Below are 12,618 nucleotides of genomic sequence, written 5' to 3' on the forward strand. Positions count from 1 at the left end.
GGATGCTTACAATACATATAACACATATAATCTAGGAATGTGTCAGGCCTGAGGCCTTAACTCATTTGGTGTCTCACTATATTTACTCTACTTGGCAACAGATGACCAGAGTCAATAATTAGCCCCAGAGACCCTGAGGGCTTGAAGTTTATTACCTTGTATGGAAGGTGTTACAGAAAAGAAAAGTTCTGTGTCTGTTTATATCCATTAAAGATGTACAAGATGTACCATTAACTGTGACTAATGTCTGGAACATATTTTAATCTGACTATTTTTATTGACGCCAAGGGGGGGCGTGTACCCCACTGCTTTGTAAGTGTCCACAACATGTATTTTTGTCAGAAGACATAGGCTGATGTTTTCTCCTGTGTGTTAATAAACTCATCGTTTGATTGCACTTCTCTGGGGCCTCCGTGGTTTGTCTCACTGCTCTACATTGATAGATTTCGCGACACAATCCACTGTGAGCAGCACTTGGTGATGGTGGGAAGAAGAACTCCCTTTGACACAAAGATCCTCCCAGTGAAAACAGGCTCCAGGAGGAGCATCTACCATGACTGGTTGCAGGGTGAGGGGAAAGAGAAGAGATGAGCTCAGAGAGACAAGAACAAAACAGAGAGACAAAAGTTAAGGACACGCAGTAGTGACATATAAAAGCATCAGGAGTGAAAAGAGGGGAGAAGAAAGCAGAGCATCATGGGAAGTCCACCAACAGCCTGAGCCTATAGCAGCATAACTAAGGGATGGTTCAGGGTCACCTGATCCAGCTCGAACTATAAGCTTTATCAAAAAGGAAAGTTTGAAGCTGATCTTCAAAGTAGAGAGGGTGTCTGTCTCCTGAACTCAAACTGGGAGCTGCTGCCACACCCAGTCCAACATAGCCAGGCTGAGTCGTTAGATTAGTCCAACGTAAAGTCAGAAAGTCATTATTTATGTCTCATTTTAGTGCAAATGTAGAAAAACTGTCCAAAAGTTATTTCTAAATCTGATATTAAACAGTTTAAATGGTGAAAAAAGCTGTAAAGAAAACAGAAAGAGTCAATAAAAGCCTCTTTAGAGGGTCACCAGTTTAAAACTCAGACATTTAAACTGGTGATTCTCCTTCTCTGCTCCATTTCCTCTCTAGACTTCCTGTTCCTAGGAGGGATTTGATTGGCTGAATGTCCTTTTAGCCTTTCTTTAGTTCTTTGGGTGCTAAGCAAAGAGGAAAACACACGAGTCATGTGACGTGACATAAGGAGCGCTCTGATTGGTTGGGATTGACAAACTATGGTGCTGTTTGCAAGCTTCGCTTTGCAGAGGCAAGAAAATCTCTTAGATAGGGATGAGATGCTCCACAGTGACGTTTCCACACTTTGGAGCTTCTGAAGTGCAGATGTTTGGAAACGCTGCTCCAACGTCTGGTTCAAACACTCAGATCACGTGACCTCAGCTGCCACAGGTGGCATACCTGCGGCTTCCAGGCATTGCCAGTCTCCGGAATTCCCATTTTTCATTGACTGGTCTTTTTGACCCTTTTAATGGCTGAATGATGCTTTTATATCACTGCTTCAGTTTATTCCACACACATTCAGTCCTATCAGCAGAGAGAGAGCCACACACTGTCTGTAACATCATTAGAAGATCTCAGTAAAAACAGTAAAAACTGCTTCAAGGACTAAATCAAACAGGCACCAGGGGCCCGTTCTTCGTACCTCGCTAAGTAAGTTAGCTGGATTAGATTGTTGACGATTTCGCGTGATCCTGGATCGTTCGGTTCCCCGAAGCTCATCCGGGACTTGCTGTCATAGCAACAGATCCGTAAGAGTAAACCTGCTCGGGAGCAGGTTTACTTTATGTAAACAGGATTAGATCGCGGCCACGCAGGTATGTCCGCTTCATTTATACGAAAGCAACAGCGATATTTTTCCACTGTTTCACCATAAATAAATAACATCAATGTAACTAAAGATAATGCAGCACTTGATCCATTTATTGATGTCACACAGATACATACAGGTCATTTCCTAAAAAAGGGAAATGTACTATTAACATTCTATTACATGTATGTGATTATTACAGATGTAATTCATATTTCAGAGTAGTAATTGCAAATTACTTTGTGTAATCAAGATGAGAGACCACGGCTATAAAAGCGAAGGTGGATTTGGGAAGTCTGTCGCAGCCATGTCCTGTCCGTATACGCGAGCAGCCCATTGTGGAAGGTGCAAGATTGATAAGGAGAGTCCTCAGGATTCAGCGTATATTGCGGGACAGACAGGATCCTTTAGCTCAGCGTGACAGTGTGCTCATAGAGAGATATCGATATTCCCGTGAGGGTATTATTCACTTAACCAACTTGTTGACGAGGGGGTGCAGGACCACCACCTGTCTTTTTTTGCTCTGCCCTTTTCTTGGTTGCTGTTATGAACAAACAAACAGAGTATTTCAGGGTCTCTTTCCAAGAGACTAAAAGCAATATAAGTGATAGATATTACCATTCTGTAGAATATTCTTATATTTCACTTTTACTTGTTCCCATGTTCTAGTGGGTCCTGTTGTGGCTCTAATGTGAAAGGGGATATGATATAACATATTATAATATAATATAATGTAATATAATATTGGATAATATGGTGTGATATGATAAATCTACCCTACCGCCTACTGGTGTTGGCCAGAGGGGCCGATGGCGCGATATGGCAGCCTGGCTTCTGTCAGTCTGCCCCAGGGCAGCTGTGGCTACAACTGTAGCTGCCTCCACCAGTGTGTGAATGTGAGAGTGAATGAATAGTGGTATCGTAAAGCACTTTGGGTGCCTTGGAAAGCGCTATATCAATCCACTCCATTATTATTGTTATTATTAAATTACTTACGAGTTTAATTTGTCAGCAACTTCCTGCCAGCCCTCTCTCCTTGCTTTTGCAGCCTTTGCAGTGTTCCCTTGCGTTCTGATTAAACTCTGAAACTCCTGAAATCCCTCACTCAAGAGTTCTTGCTCTGCTGCCGGAAAATACCGTGCACGCCCCTTCGACATTTTCGCCGACCAATCAGCGGGTTGCTGATCAATGTTTCTACTATCGATGCGTAGCCCCTGTTGGGCCACCCAGTGATCTCACATTACTTCATCCAGCTGTACTAATCGTCAACAACAGGTGTGTTCGGAGAACCGGAACAGCGAGCTCACGGTTAGCGCGATGATTTGGTCTTGGATGTGTCATTTGATCTTGGATGTAGTAAGCGAGGTACGAAGAACGGGCCCCAGTTTTCAGCTGTCTGCGCTCTACTTTTTTCTACTTACAACAGAAAATAGGATGTACTGCATTCAGGGATATCATCCTCACTGTCAGCTGTTACTCACAGACTGTGTGTAGAAATACAGAAAATACTGATCCTATAAAAAGGAAAGCTAGAAAAACACATTGATTCCAGGCTCTATTTTCCTTTTTGAGTCTGTCAAATCCAACAGGACTTGTGCAGGTTCACTATGAGCCAAACTCCAGACTGACAGTGAAACATCAGGCCAGTGTTAGAAGGTAAAGTTCAGGAAAGTTTTTTAATGGTTCAGAAGATGTTCAGCTGAGGACGACTTAAAGATGTGCGTGAAATGGAGGCTTCTGATTGGTCAGAATGAGCCTGTGAAAATGGGACAAACTTTGTATAAAGAAAGAAAACACATTTAATCTTTTCATGGAAATGTATCTTTTTCAAAGTGATTCCAAATCAAAGCTAACGCCACGCCAGCTTGTAACTTTGATTGACAGTGTGTAGAACTGATGACACAAACTCCCAGAAAACCTCAAAGTCAACATAACGCATCCAAAGCTTCACGGCTGGGAGCAAAACATGAGGCCAACAAACAGCTGTAAACCTGTGTGCCTATTACAGTAAACACAGCAGTCTGTTATGTTTGACTAAACTGATGTATTGTGTGTCTGTAGTTGTGTTGTGAACTGTGCTGGGCTCGTCTGTGTCCCCGTTTCACAGAACAGCATCTTCAAGATGGCACAAATGCTTCCAGTGTTTCAGTTTGACGAAGCCTGGCTTTGCCCATCGCTGCTTTTAAAACAGTGTTTGTGCTGCCAAGGACATCTTGTATTGGTCTCATGTCATGAATGGGAGTGTTTCAGGAGGCAGACTGAACCTTTGATGAGTTTGGTGTCTTAAACTGAGGAATGAAAGGACACGAGGAACAAACTAAAGAGAATCTAAAAGAGGCCGGCAGCACATGAGGAGGAGAAACTGACACTGACATAAAGACTGAGGGAAGGACAGAGCCATCTATACAGCTGAGGTCAACACAGGAGGGTCATGTGACACAGCTGAAACTCATCCAGACAACGTCTGACACCAGAGACCATACTTACCAAAATAAAACAGGTTATAATGAACAAAAATGAGTGGAACAGCGGAGTGAACTGAGCAGCAGGAGGGAGGGCGTTTCTCCAAAACATGTGTCCATCAAAATTATGGACAGTCGTGTATATTAAGTAGACTTGTTCAGATTTGTCCAACACTTTTCTCTGTCAGTGTTTCACAGAATATCATCAAAGAGTCATGATAGTTACCATTAGTGTCACTGTGGAGATGCTTATTCCAGCATCACTGACTTCATGGTTCCAGTTTCCATCACTAAGGACTACATGTAGTGATCCTGCTGTTAGCCATGTTAGCATGTTAGCTCCAACAGGTGGTCAGTGTGAGAGCGGTGATATCAGTGACATCTAAACAAGGAAGGAAGAGACTGTTGAAGGCAGCGAGCTGTGACTGCTGTGAACAGTGTTCTCACACTATTTTCTCCCTGTGTCAACATACATGAGGCTGCTTCAGCTGCAACACACCACAAACACCTTTATACAACTAAATATACTCAGAGCGCACTGCTGTGGTTGCTGTGGTAACCATCCATATATCCAGCTGTTTGGGGCCGAGTCTGCTTCCTCATCCTAGGGAAAAACCCTCAAAGTTTCATGTGTTTTTGACTTGAAGCTTTTTGTGATTTGGTTTTATTTGTTGTTCTACACACACAATAATGAAGAGCACATGTTTATAGTGACACATTCAGACCAATGACAACAGTCCATTCACACTGACCTCCTTCCAGCAACTTTTAGGACAGCCAATAGCAATTTTCCTTACTGAGGAGTTGGCAACATTGCCAGGAGCAGTGGGTGAATGGCAGCATCACCATGAAGGATTAGAATAAAAATACATCATCATCCACAAAGAAAACCAGTCTGAGTGTCTGATGCTCTCGTTATAAAACCGCAGTCGCAGCTTGTGGCTACATTTAGCTGGTTTGCTAGTTAGCTGGTCTGCTAGTTAGCTGGCTTGCTAGTTAGCTGATTTGTTTGTTAGCATGGAGCTAACCTAACTCACTAGAACATTTGATGCTAAACTGTCTAAACTGTGTGAACAGCTTTCATTGCTGCTCTGTGTTACTCTCCAGCCTCTCTTTAACTCAGTCCTCTCAGTTTTTTCCTCGTTACAAACTAGAAAACCTTCTTTTTCAGCTTTTCCACACCCGAGCTGTGGCTAAGGTGCTACCAGCATGCAGGCTCAGTCTGTGTCACTCAATAGTTACACTCCTCACCCAGACTAACACCACTCCACAAATTCACCACTAGGAGGCGCTAAAAGACCACATACAGTGAGATCATCACTAAATGTCTGCTGTGTCTGACGTAGGGTTGCCAACCGTCCCTTGAATAACGGAATCGTCCCGTATTTAGAAAGAAAAGTACACGTCAGTGGCGCGGCTGCCCCTCTGTTGGTCTTCCTTGGTCTCTTGTGTTCTGGGGGCCTCTGGATGTCTGGAGTTTTGATCTCCTCCACACCTGCTTCATGCCCTGGAGGACGGGGCTGTGGCCCCCCCACACCCTCTAGCAGATCATTACATGAAGGAACCTTTTAAAAAAACAAGCGCGTCCATGCTCACAGGTGTACACACGGGTGATCACACCCACAAACTACACCCTTTTTGGCTCCTACCTCAAAGCACACTGTGTTCTGTTGATCTTATGTGCTGCACAATAATGTTTAATATTTAGTATTTACTGTCATATTCCCATATATCATTGTGATGTTGTTTATTCTATTACTCTTGTTCTCTTCTGCTTGTTTTCCTTTTTCTTTCTCAGCAGGTGATCCAGGTGATCGATAGATGCATTTTTTTTTTCCTGCCCATTCTGTTGGTTTTTGTTTTTTGCCCTTCTCCCCCGTCCCTCTTCTCAGCTGTTTCTCTTTCCCTCTTTCTTTCTCCCCTTCTTTCCCCCAGTCAAGTCTGTCCCGTATTCAGCAAGTGAAAATAAAATAAACAATAAAAGGTGAATCAAATGGACCATTATGGCAAGGCTGGGATGGTCAATTTGGTAAAGTAAATCCGTTGGGCATCTTTCTTTGCCTTTAGACAACAATTCTGATGCAAAAGAGCCAAACGGGACAGGAAAAATAAATAAATAAATAAATAAATAAAAAGTACACGTCCCGTATTGAGCTCCAAAGGGACGCACTTTGTCCTGTAATACAGAGAGAATCAAAAGTAGTCTATAAATGTTAATCGAATTAACGCTTTGTTTGAAAACATAATTCCCAGCCCCTCTCCTGCTTTGTGACCAATGACCTTACGCACGAGTATGACAATTCAGATTACCACTTATCTCATTGGTAGAGGAAAGGTCGCTCGCTGAGAAAATACCAGAAGACAACAGATGACCACAAAAAGAAGCATGGCCAACAGGGAAACAAACGCTGACACTGCGGTGCAAGTCTCGGACGACAGTACACCTTCGACCAGCAATGTTTGTACCCCACCGAGAAAGAAAAAAAAAGGCTGCATAAGTGCAGGGAGGAATGGGAAAATGAAAACACCTCGCTGGAAAAAGTGCGCGATAACACCTATAAAGCGCACTGCACTGTGTGCCGTCGCACTTTTTTCATAGGCCATGGTGGACTGGCAGCATGCTTCTAGTGGTGGGCACATGAGTGGCATGAAAGCTCAGGGAACCCTTAACCAATTTGTTGTTCACCAGGCCATGGCAGCAGAAGATATGGTATGTAGACATTGTTGTTGTTTTTAAACCCTCTGGTTAAGGTTAATGTGAGCATGTGCAGTGAATATCAACTCTATGTGGCCAGAAGTGTGATAATATAATTTATTTTGTGTAATAAACAACTGCAAGGATAGATGATTACAACGAATAGATGACTAATACATAAAAGTAATACATAGATTAATAATGATGATGAGTTATGATGCGTAATCATGGGAACAAGCAGGTTTACAAACACGAGCAGCTGATTAGCATTAGAAAAGCTGAAATAATACCTCAACTGAAGCCAGCTGCACTAAATGCACTTCATGTGGACTGTTATAAGAATGTTTTTCTTTCTATTGTTTTCTATAAATTTATATAATTTTAAGTTAAGCAGGACAGAGTTCTTTTAAAGAAAGATTAACTTATATTCTTTAAAGTTAAGCATGACAGGCTTCTGTTTAAGAAAGAGACCTGTTTTATTGTGTTAATGTTGTCATTTTGCGCTACAAATAAATGGCTAAATGATCATTTGTTTCCCATGTGTTCATATCACAAAGAATATGCATCATTAAATCAACTTCAAGTCAAATGGTTAAAAAAATAATTTCACACACACAAAAAAGAGCTAAAAAATTCACCACACTTGGAAGGGTGGAGACAACTGGGTCGCCCGGCCCTGGCCACGAGGTGTCCCAGGAAGTTGGCAACCCTAGTCTGACGGTGACTTGGGTTTTTACTAACTGGCTACATGAGCATGATTAGCTGCAGTTCTATCTTTGTAAAAGAGACTCAGCAGCAGATTAGAACCAAACAGAAACATTTCTACTTTTTCTGCAGCACCAGCTGGATGCATGGAGCCTAAACTCCAGTGACAATGAGACACATACAGTGTGACTGCTGTGACTTTACAGCTGGGCCTCATTCACATTGGACTGTGGGAGGAAGCAGAGTATCTGAAGACAACCCACACACACTATCACCCTTATTTAGAGAAGTATAATGAATTAGCTGATAAAGTAATAAATTATTTGATATTTCAATGAAAATACTTTTTAACAATTGTTTAGAAGTCAACAATAATAGTTAAATAAAAAGAAGCGTCAAATCAATAAACACGCAATAAAACCTTGTACAGCTGAAACTCATGTAGACAATGTCAGGGGAGGAAGTAAAACTAAACCTTTGACACCAGAGATGAAAACTACCAAAATAAAACAGGAAGTTAATAACAACCATGAGTGGAACACCTGAGTGAACCTAGTAAAGGGAGAATACATCATCATCCACAAAGAAAACCAGTCGCAGCTTGTGGCTGCAGTTAGCTGATTTGCTACTCAGCTTGGAGTTAACTCAGTAGAACATAGAATGCTAAACTGTCTAAACCAGGGGTGTCAAACATATGGCCCGTCGGCCAAATTCAGCCCCTGAGATAATTTCATATATCAGTTATTAAAGAATTTTCAGGGTTGCTGATATTCCATGGCAGCAGGGCTGGGACTTTATTCTGATGGACACATCATGTGGCCAATCACATTAAGAGACAGCCTGGGATCATGCCACTATTTAAAGAAAGGGATGGGGGCAAACGTTCAGAAGAAAGCAAGCTTAGTGGTACAGGCCTGGTACACACAGACACAGGTTTAAATTCAAGCGTGTCAGGAAAAAGTGAAAGCATAAAATGAGCAGCATCTGGCTGAATTTCAGTGATATTGGAGACGGCAAAGCTGAGTGCAGAATTTATAAATTAGAAGCTGGATAAAGTGATACCCATTTTCCATTGTGAAGGACAAAAGGTTTTAAACTTGTCCAGGCCTTAAGGTCATGTCCGTTCTCTTCTTAGTGGTAGTAAATGTATAAAATTAAGACTAATGAAAACACTGAATTAAAATTGCTTCCTTTAAAAACACCAAGCTTACAGTTCAGTTTTGAATACTACATATATAAACTATATATAACAAAGTGCCTTTGAATGGCAAGGATGCAGAAATGTCTGTATGTAGCACAGAGCCAGTGCTCACGGTCTGAATGAGTGTCACAGACCTGAATGTGCATTTAAAGAAATTTATAATTAAATTTCTAATTATGATCTTCAGCACCCAACACCATGACTATGTACATATTGATGGGTGTAAGAATATTTGTGTTGTGTTCTGTGGATTCAACTCTGCAAACTCATCAGTAATTTCATCAGCAAGTTTCTACTTAGACAGCAATAAAACAGAAAGCAGTTCCCAGGAACTACTTCTTGTTTTAGAATCTTTCAACATAAGACTACTTTGCACATCAGAACACCCCCATATCTCCTCTTATTAAAGGATTACCTTATTATTAATTTGCTAATTCTGCCAGTTGATTACAAAATGCTTGATCTCACCTGAGAGTTTCCAGTTTGCAGTGTGGACTCTTCAGTCCTTCAGACAGAAACTTCACGCCTAAATCCTGCAGGTTATTGTTACTTAGGTCAAGCTCTCTCAGATTAGAGGACTGAGAGCTGAGACCTGAGGACAGAGCTTCACAACTTCTCTCTGACAGGTTACAGAGACTCAGTCTGAAAAATAACAGAAAAACAATTAAAAAAAAACTTACTTTTGATCAAGTGTAATGAGATTACATAACATTTAGCAATATTCCATTCTCTTTTTGTCAAGAAAGTAACGAGCAACATGTGGAAACAATCAGAGAGAGAACAGAGAACAGAGCAGTAAAAGATCAGTGGATAGTTCAATAGGCTTTTGGTATCAACAAAACGTGCCAAATTTCTTTATTTTGTCATCGTTTAAGAAGAGTTCATGATTAAAACTCAGATAACAACTCAAGGCCAGGTCTGGGTGTAACTTTGATGACAGTTACACCCAGAAAAATTTCAGAAATGCCGACAGGTATTCAGTATTGAACAAAATGAGTACTGATTATCACTTAACAGTTGTATACACTTTTCAGACACCAGCACTCATAACTGTGGTTTTGGGGGTTATTTTGTTAGTGGTTTTAGTTGATCACACCTGCTTTTTGTCAACGAGCATATGAATACAAATGTACTTACAGAGCTTTGTTGGAGGCTTTGACCACTGGCAGCAGCCTCAGAAGAGCCTCCTCTGAAGCAGAGTATTTCTTCAGGTCAAACACATCCAGATCTTCTTCTGATGACAGTAAGATGAAGACCAGAGCTGACCACTGAGCAGGAGACAGTTCATCTGTGGAGAGACTTCCTGATCTCAGGGACTGTTGGATCTCCTCCACTAGAGAACGATCATTCAGTTCATTCAGACAGTGGATCAGATTGATGCTTTTCTCTGCAGACAGATTCTCACTGAGCTTCTCCTTGATGTACTGGACTGTTTCCTGATTGGTCTGTGAGCTGCTTCCTGTCTGTGTCAGCAGACCTCGTAGGAGAGTCTGATTGGTCTGCAGTGAAAGACCCAGGAGGAAGCGGAGGAACAAGTCCAGGTGTCCATTTGGACTCTGTAAGGCCTTATCCACAGCACTGTGGTGGAAGTGTTTCTCTACAGATTTTACTTCTTTTTCAGGTTTTTGTTTCCAAAACAATATAGACCATATGGACTTTGTTTGTTGTTGTTCCAGCAGATTGAGTCCAGAGTTGCTGAAGGTCAGATGGACATGAAGAGCAGCCAGAAACTCCTGAACACTCAGATGGATGAAGCAGAACACCTTGTCCTGGTACAGTCCTCTCTCCTCTTTAAAGATCTGTGTGAACACTCCTGAGTACACTGAGGCTGCTCTGATATCGATGCCACACTCTGTCAGGTCTGATTCATAGAAGATCAGGTTTCCTTTCTGCAGCTGATCAAAAGCCAGTTTTCCCAGAGACTCCATCATCTTCCTGCTCTCTGGACTCCAGTGTGGATCTGTCTCAGCTCCTCCATCATACTTGACCTTCTTCACTTTGGCCTGAACCACCAGGAAGTGGGTGTACATCTCAGTCAGGGTCTTGGGCAGCTGTCCTCCCTCTCTGGTTTCCAGCACATCCTCCAGAACTGTAGCAGTGATCCAGCAGAAGACTGGGATGTGACACATGATGTGGAGGCTTCGTGATGTCTTGATGTGGGAGATGATGCTGCTGGCCTGCTCCTCATCTCTGAATCTCTTCCTGAAGTACTCCTCCTTCTGTGGGTCAGTGAACCCTCTGACCTCTGTCACCATGCCAACACAGTAAGGAGGGATCTGATTGGCTGCTGCAGGTCGTGTGGTTATCCAGAGGCGAGCAGAGGGAAGCAGTTTCCCCCTGATGAGGTTTATCAGCAGCACATCCACTGAGGTGGACTTTCTAGGGTCAGTTAGGATTGTAGTTTTGTGGAAGTCCAGAGGAAGTCGACACTCATCCAGACCATCAAAGATGAACACAACCTGGAAGTCTTCAAAGCTGCAGATTCCTGCTTCTTTGGTTTCAGTAAAGAAGCGATGAACAAGTCCCACCAAGCTGAACTTTTCCTCTTTCAGCACATTCAGCTCTCTGAAAGTGAATGGAAATATGAACTGGATGTCCTGGTTGGCTTTGTCTTCAGCCCAGTCCAGGCTGTATTTTTGTGTTAAGACTGTTTTCCCAATGCCAGCCACTCCCTTTGTCAGCACTGTTCTGATTGGTTCGTCTCTTCCAGGTGAGGCTTTAAAGATGTCTTCTTGTCTGATGGTTGTTTCTGGTCTGTCTGGTTTCCTGGATGCTGTTTCAATCTGTCTGACCTCATGTTCATCATTGACCTCTGCAGTCCCTCCCTCTGTGATGTAGAGCTCTGTGTAGATCTGATTCAGGAGGGTTGGGTTTCCTGCTTTAGCGATGCCCTCAAACACACACTGGAACTTCTTCTTCAGCTTAGACTTAAGGTTACGATGACAAACAGCAGCTGGAAGTTCTGAATAATAATAATAAAAATACAACTTTAACAATCATATTTTACAAAATGCTGATGACAATTTCTGACCCACTGAGAAATGACTGAACACACTGGTGTCACAAGTCTCTCATTTATCCAGCAGCTTAAATCTTTAGATAAATCCTCTTACGTCTCTGCAGACGGTCAGCCAGCTCCTCCTGCTTCATTCTCCTCAGGAAGTCCACTGTGATCTTCACAAATGCCTCTCTGCTGTTTCTCCTCTGCTCATCATCCTCCCTCTGAAACTCCAAGCACTGGGGCTTATTTGGATTCAGAGCCTTCTGGATCTTCTTCAGCTCGTTCTTCACAAAAGTGATGATGTTGTCCTCCAGCAGCTGGAACAGAATATTTATGAATGACCCACCACTCTGAACCTCAGTATCCACAACGTCCACTTCTTTATGATCAAGGGGCATATCATCCACGAACTCTTTACCAATTATAGGTTTGACTTTATCTGATTAACTGAGACTTTGTCCACAACTCCATGATCCCAAAACGTTGATGCTGTTCATATGAATGCAGCGATTTCAGTGGGAGAAACATTTCACTGGTGTTCAGAGCTGAACTACCAACAGGTTGATGATCAAAGCCAGAAACTTGGAGATGTTTCAGGTGACTGAGTTGATCGTACAGACAACTGGTCTTAAAGGTTCACTCTGTTTACGCATACAGATCAGTATTTAAGGTTTGACTCTCATCATCCACTGGAA

At 42.3% G+C, this 12,618-nt stretch overlaps 2 protein-coding genes across 2 annotated transcripts in view; one reads left to right on the forward strand and one right to left on the reverse strand.

The window, feature by feature from the left end:
- The window catches only part of LOC146634314 (NLR family CARD domain-containing protein 3-like), a 494,998-nt gene that overhangs the window by 478,771 nt on the left and 3,609 nt on the right, over positions 1 to 12,618 (reverse strand). Inside the window, exons 4-5 of the mRNA XM_085376682.1 lie at positions 12,036 to 12,240; positions 10,060 to 11,884 (exon numbers count right to left, since the gene is read on the reverse strand). Coding sequence (XP_085232808.1) covers positions 10,060 to 11,884; positions 12,036 to 12,240 — 2,030 coding nt within the window. The remainder of the gene's footprint in view (positions 1 to 10,059; positions 11,885 to 12,035; positions 12,241 to 12,618) is intronic.
- Positions 1 to 12,618, forward strand: part of LOC146634319 (protein NLRC3-like) — a 580,191-nt gene that overhangs the window by 107,444 nt on the left and 460,129 nt on the right. The gene's annotated exons all lie outside the window — the stretch shown is intronic.

The sequence above is a fragment of the Diplotaxodon limnothrissa genome, linkage group LG3 (assembly GCF_057381915.1).
Source record: "Diplotaxodon limnothrissa isolate DT_005_m linkage group LG3, D_limnothrissa_male_GT1.1, whole genome shotgun sequence".
Classification (NCBI taxonomy): Eukaryota; Metazoa; Chordata; class Actinopteri; order Cichliformes; family Cichlidae; genus Diplotaxodon; species Diplotaxodon limnothrissa.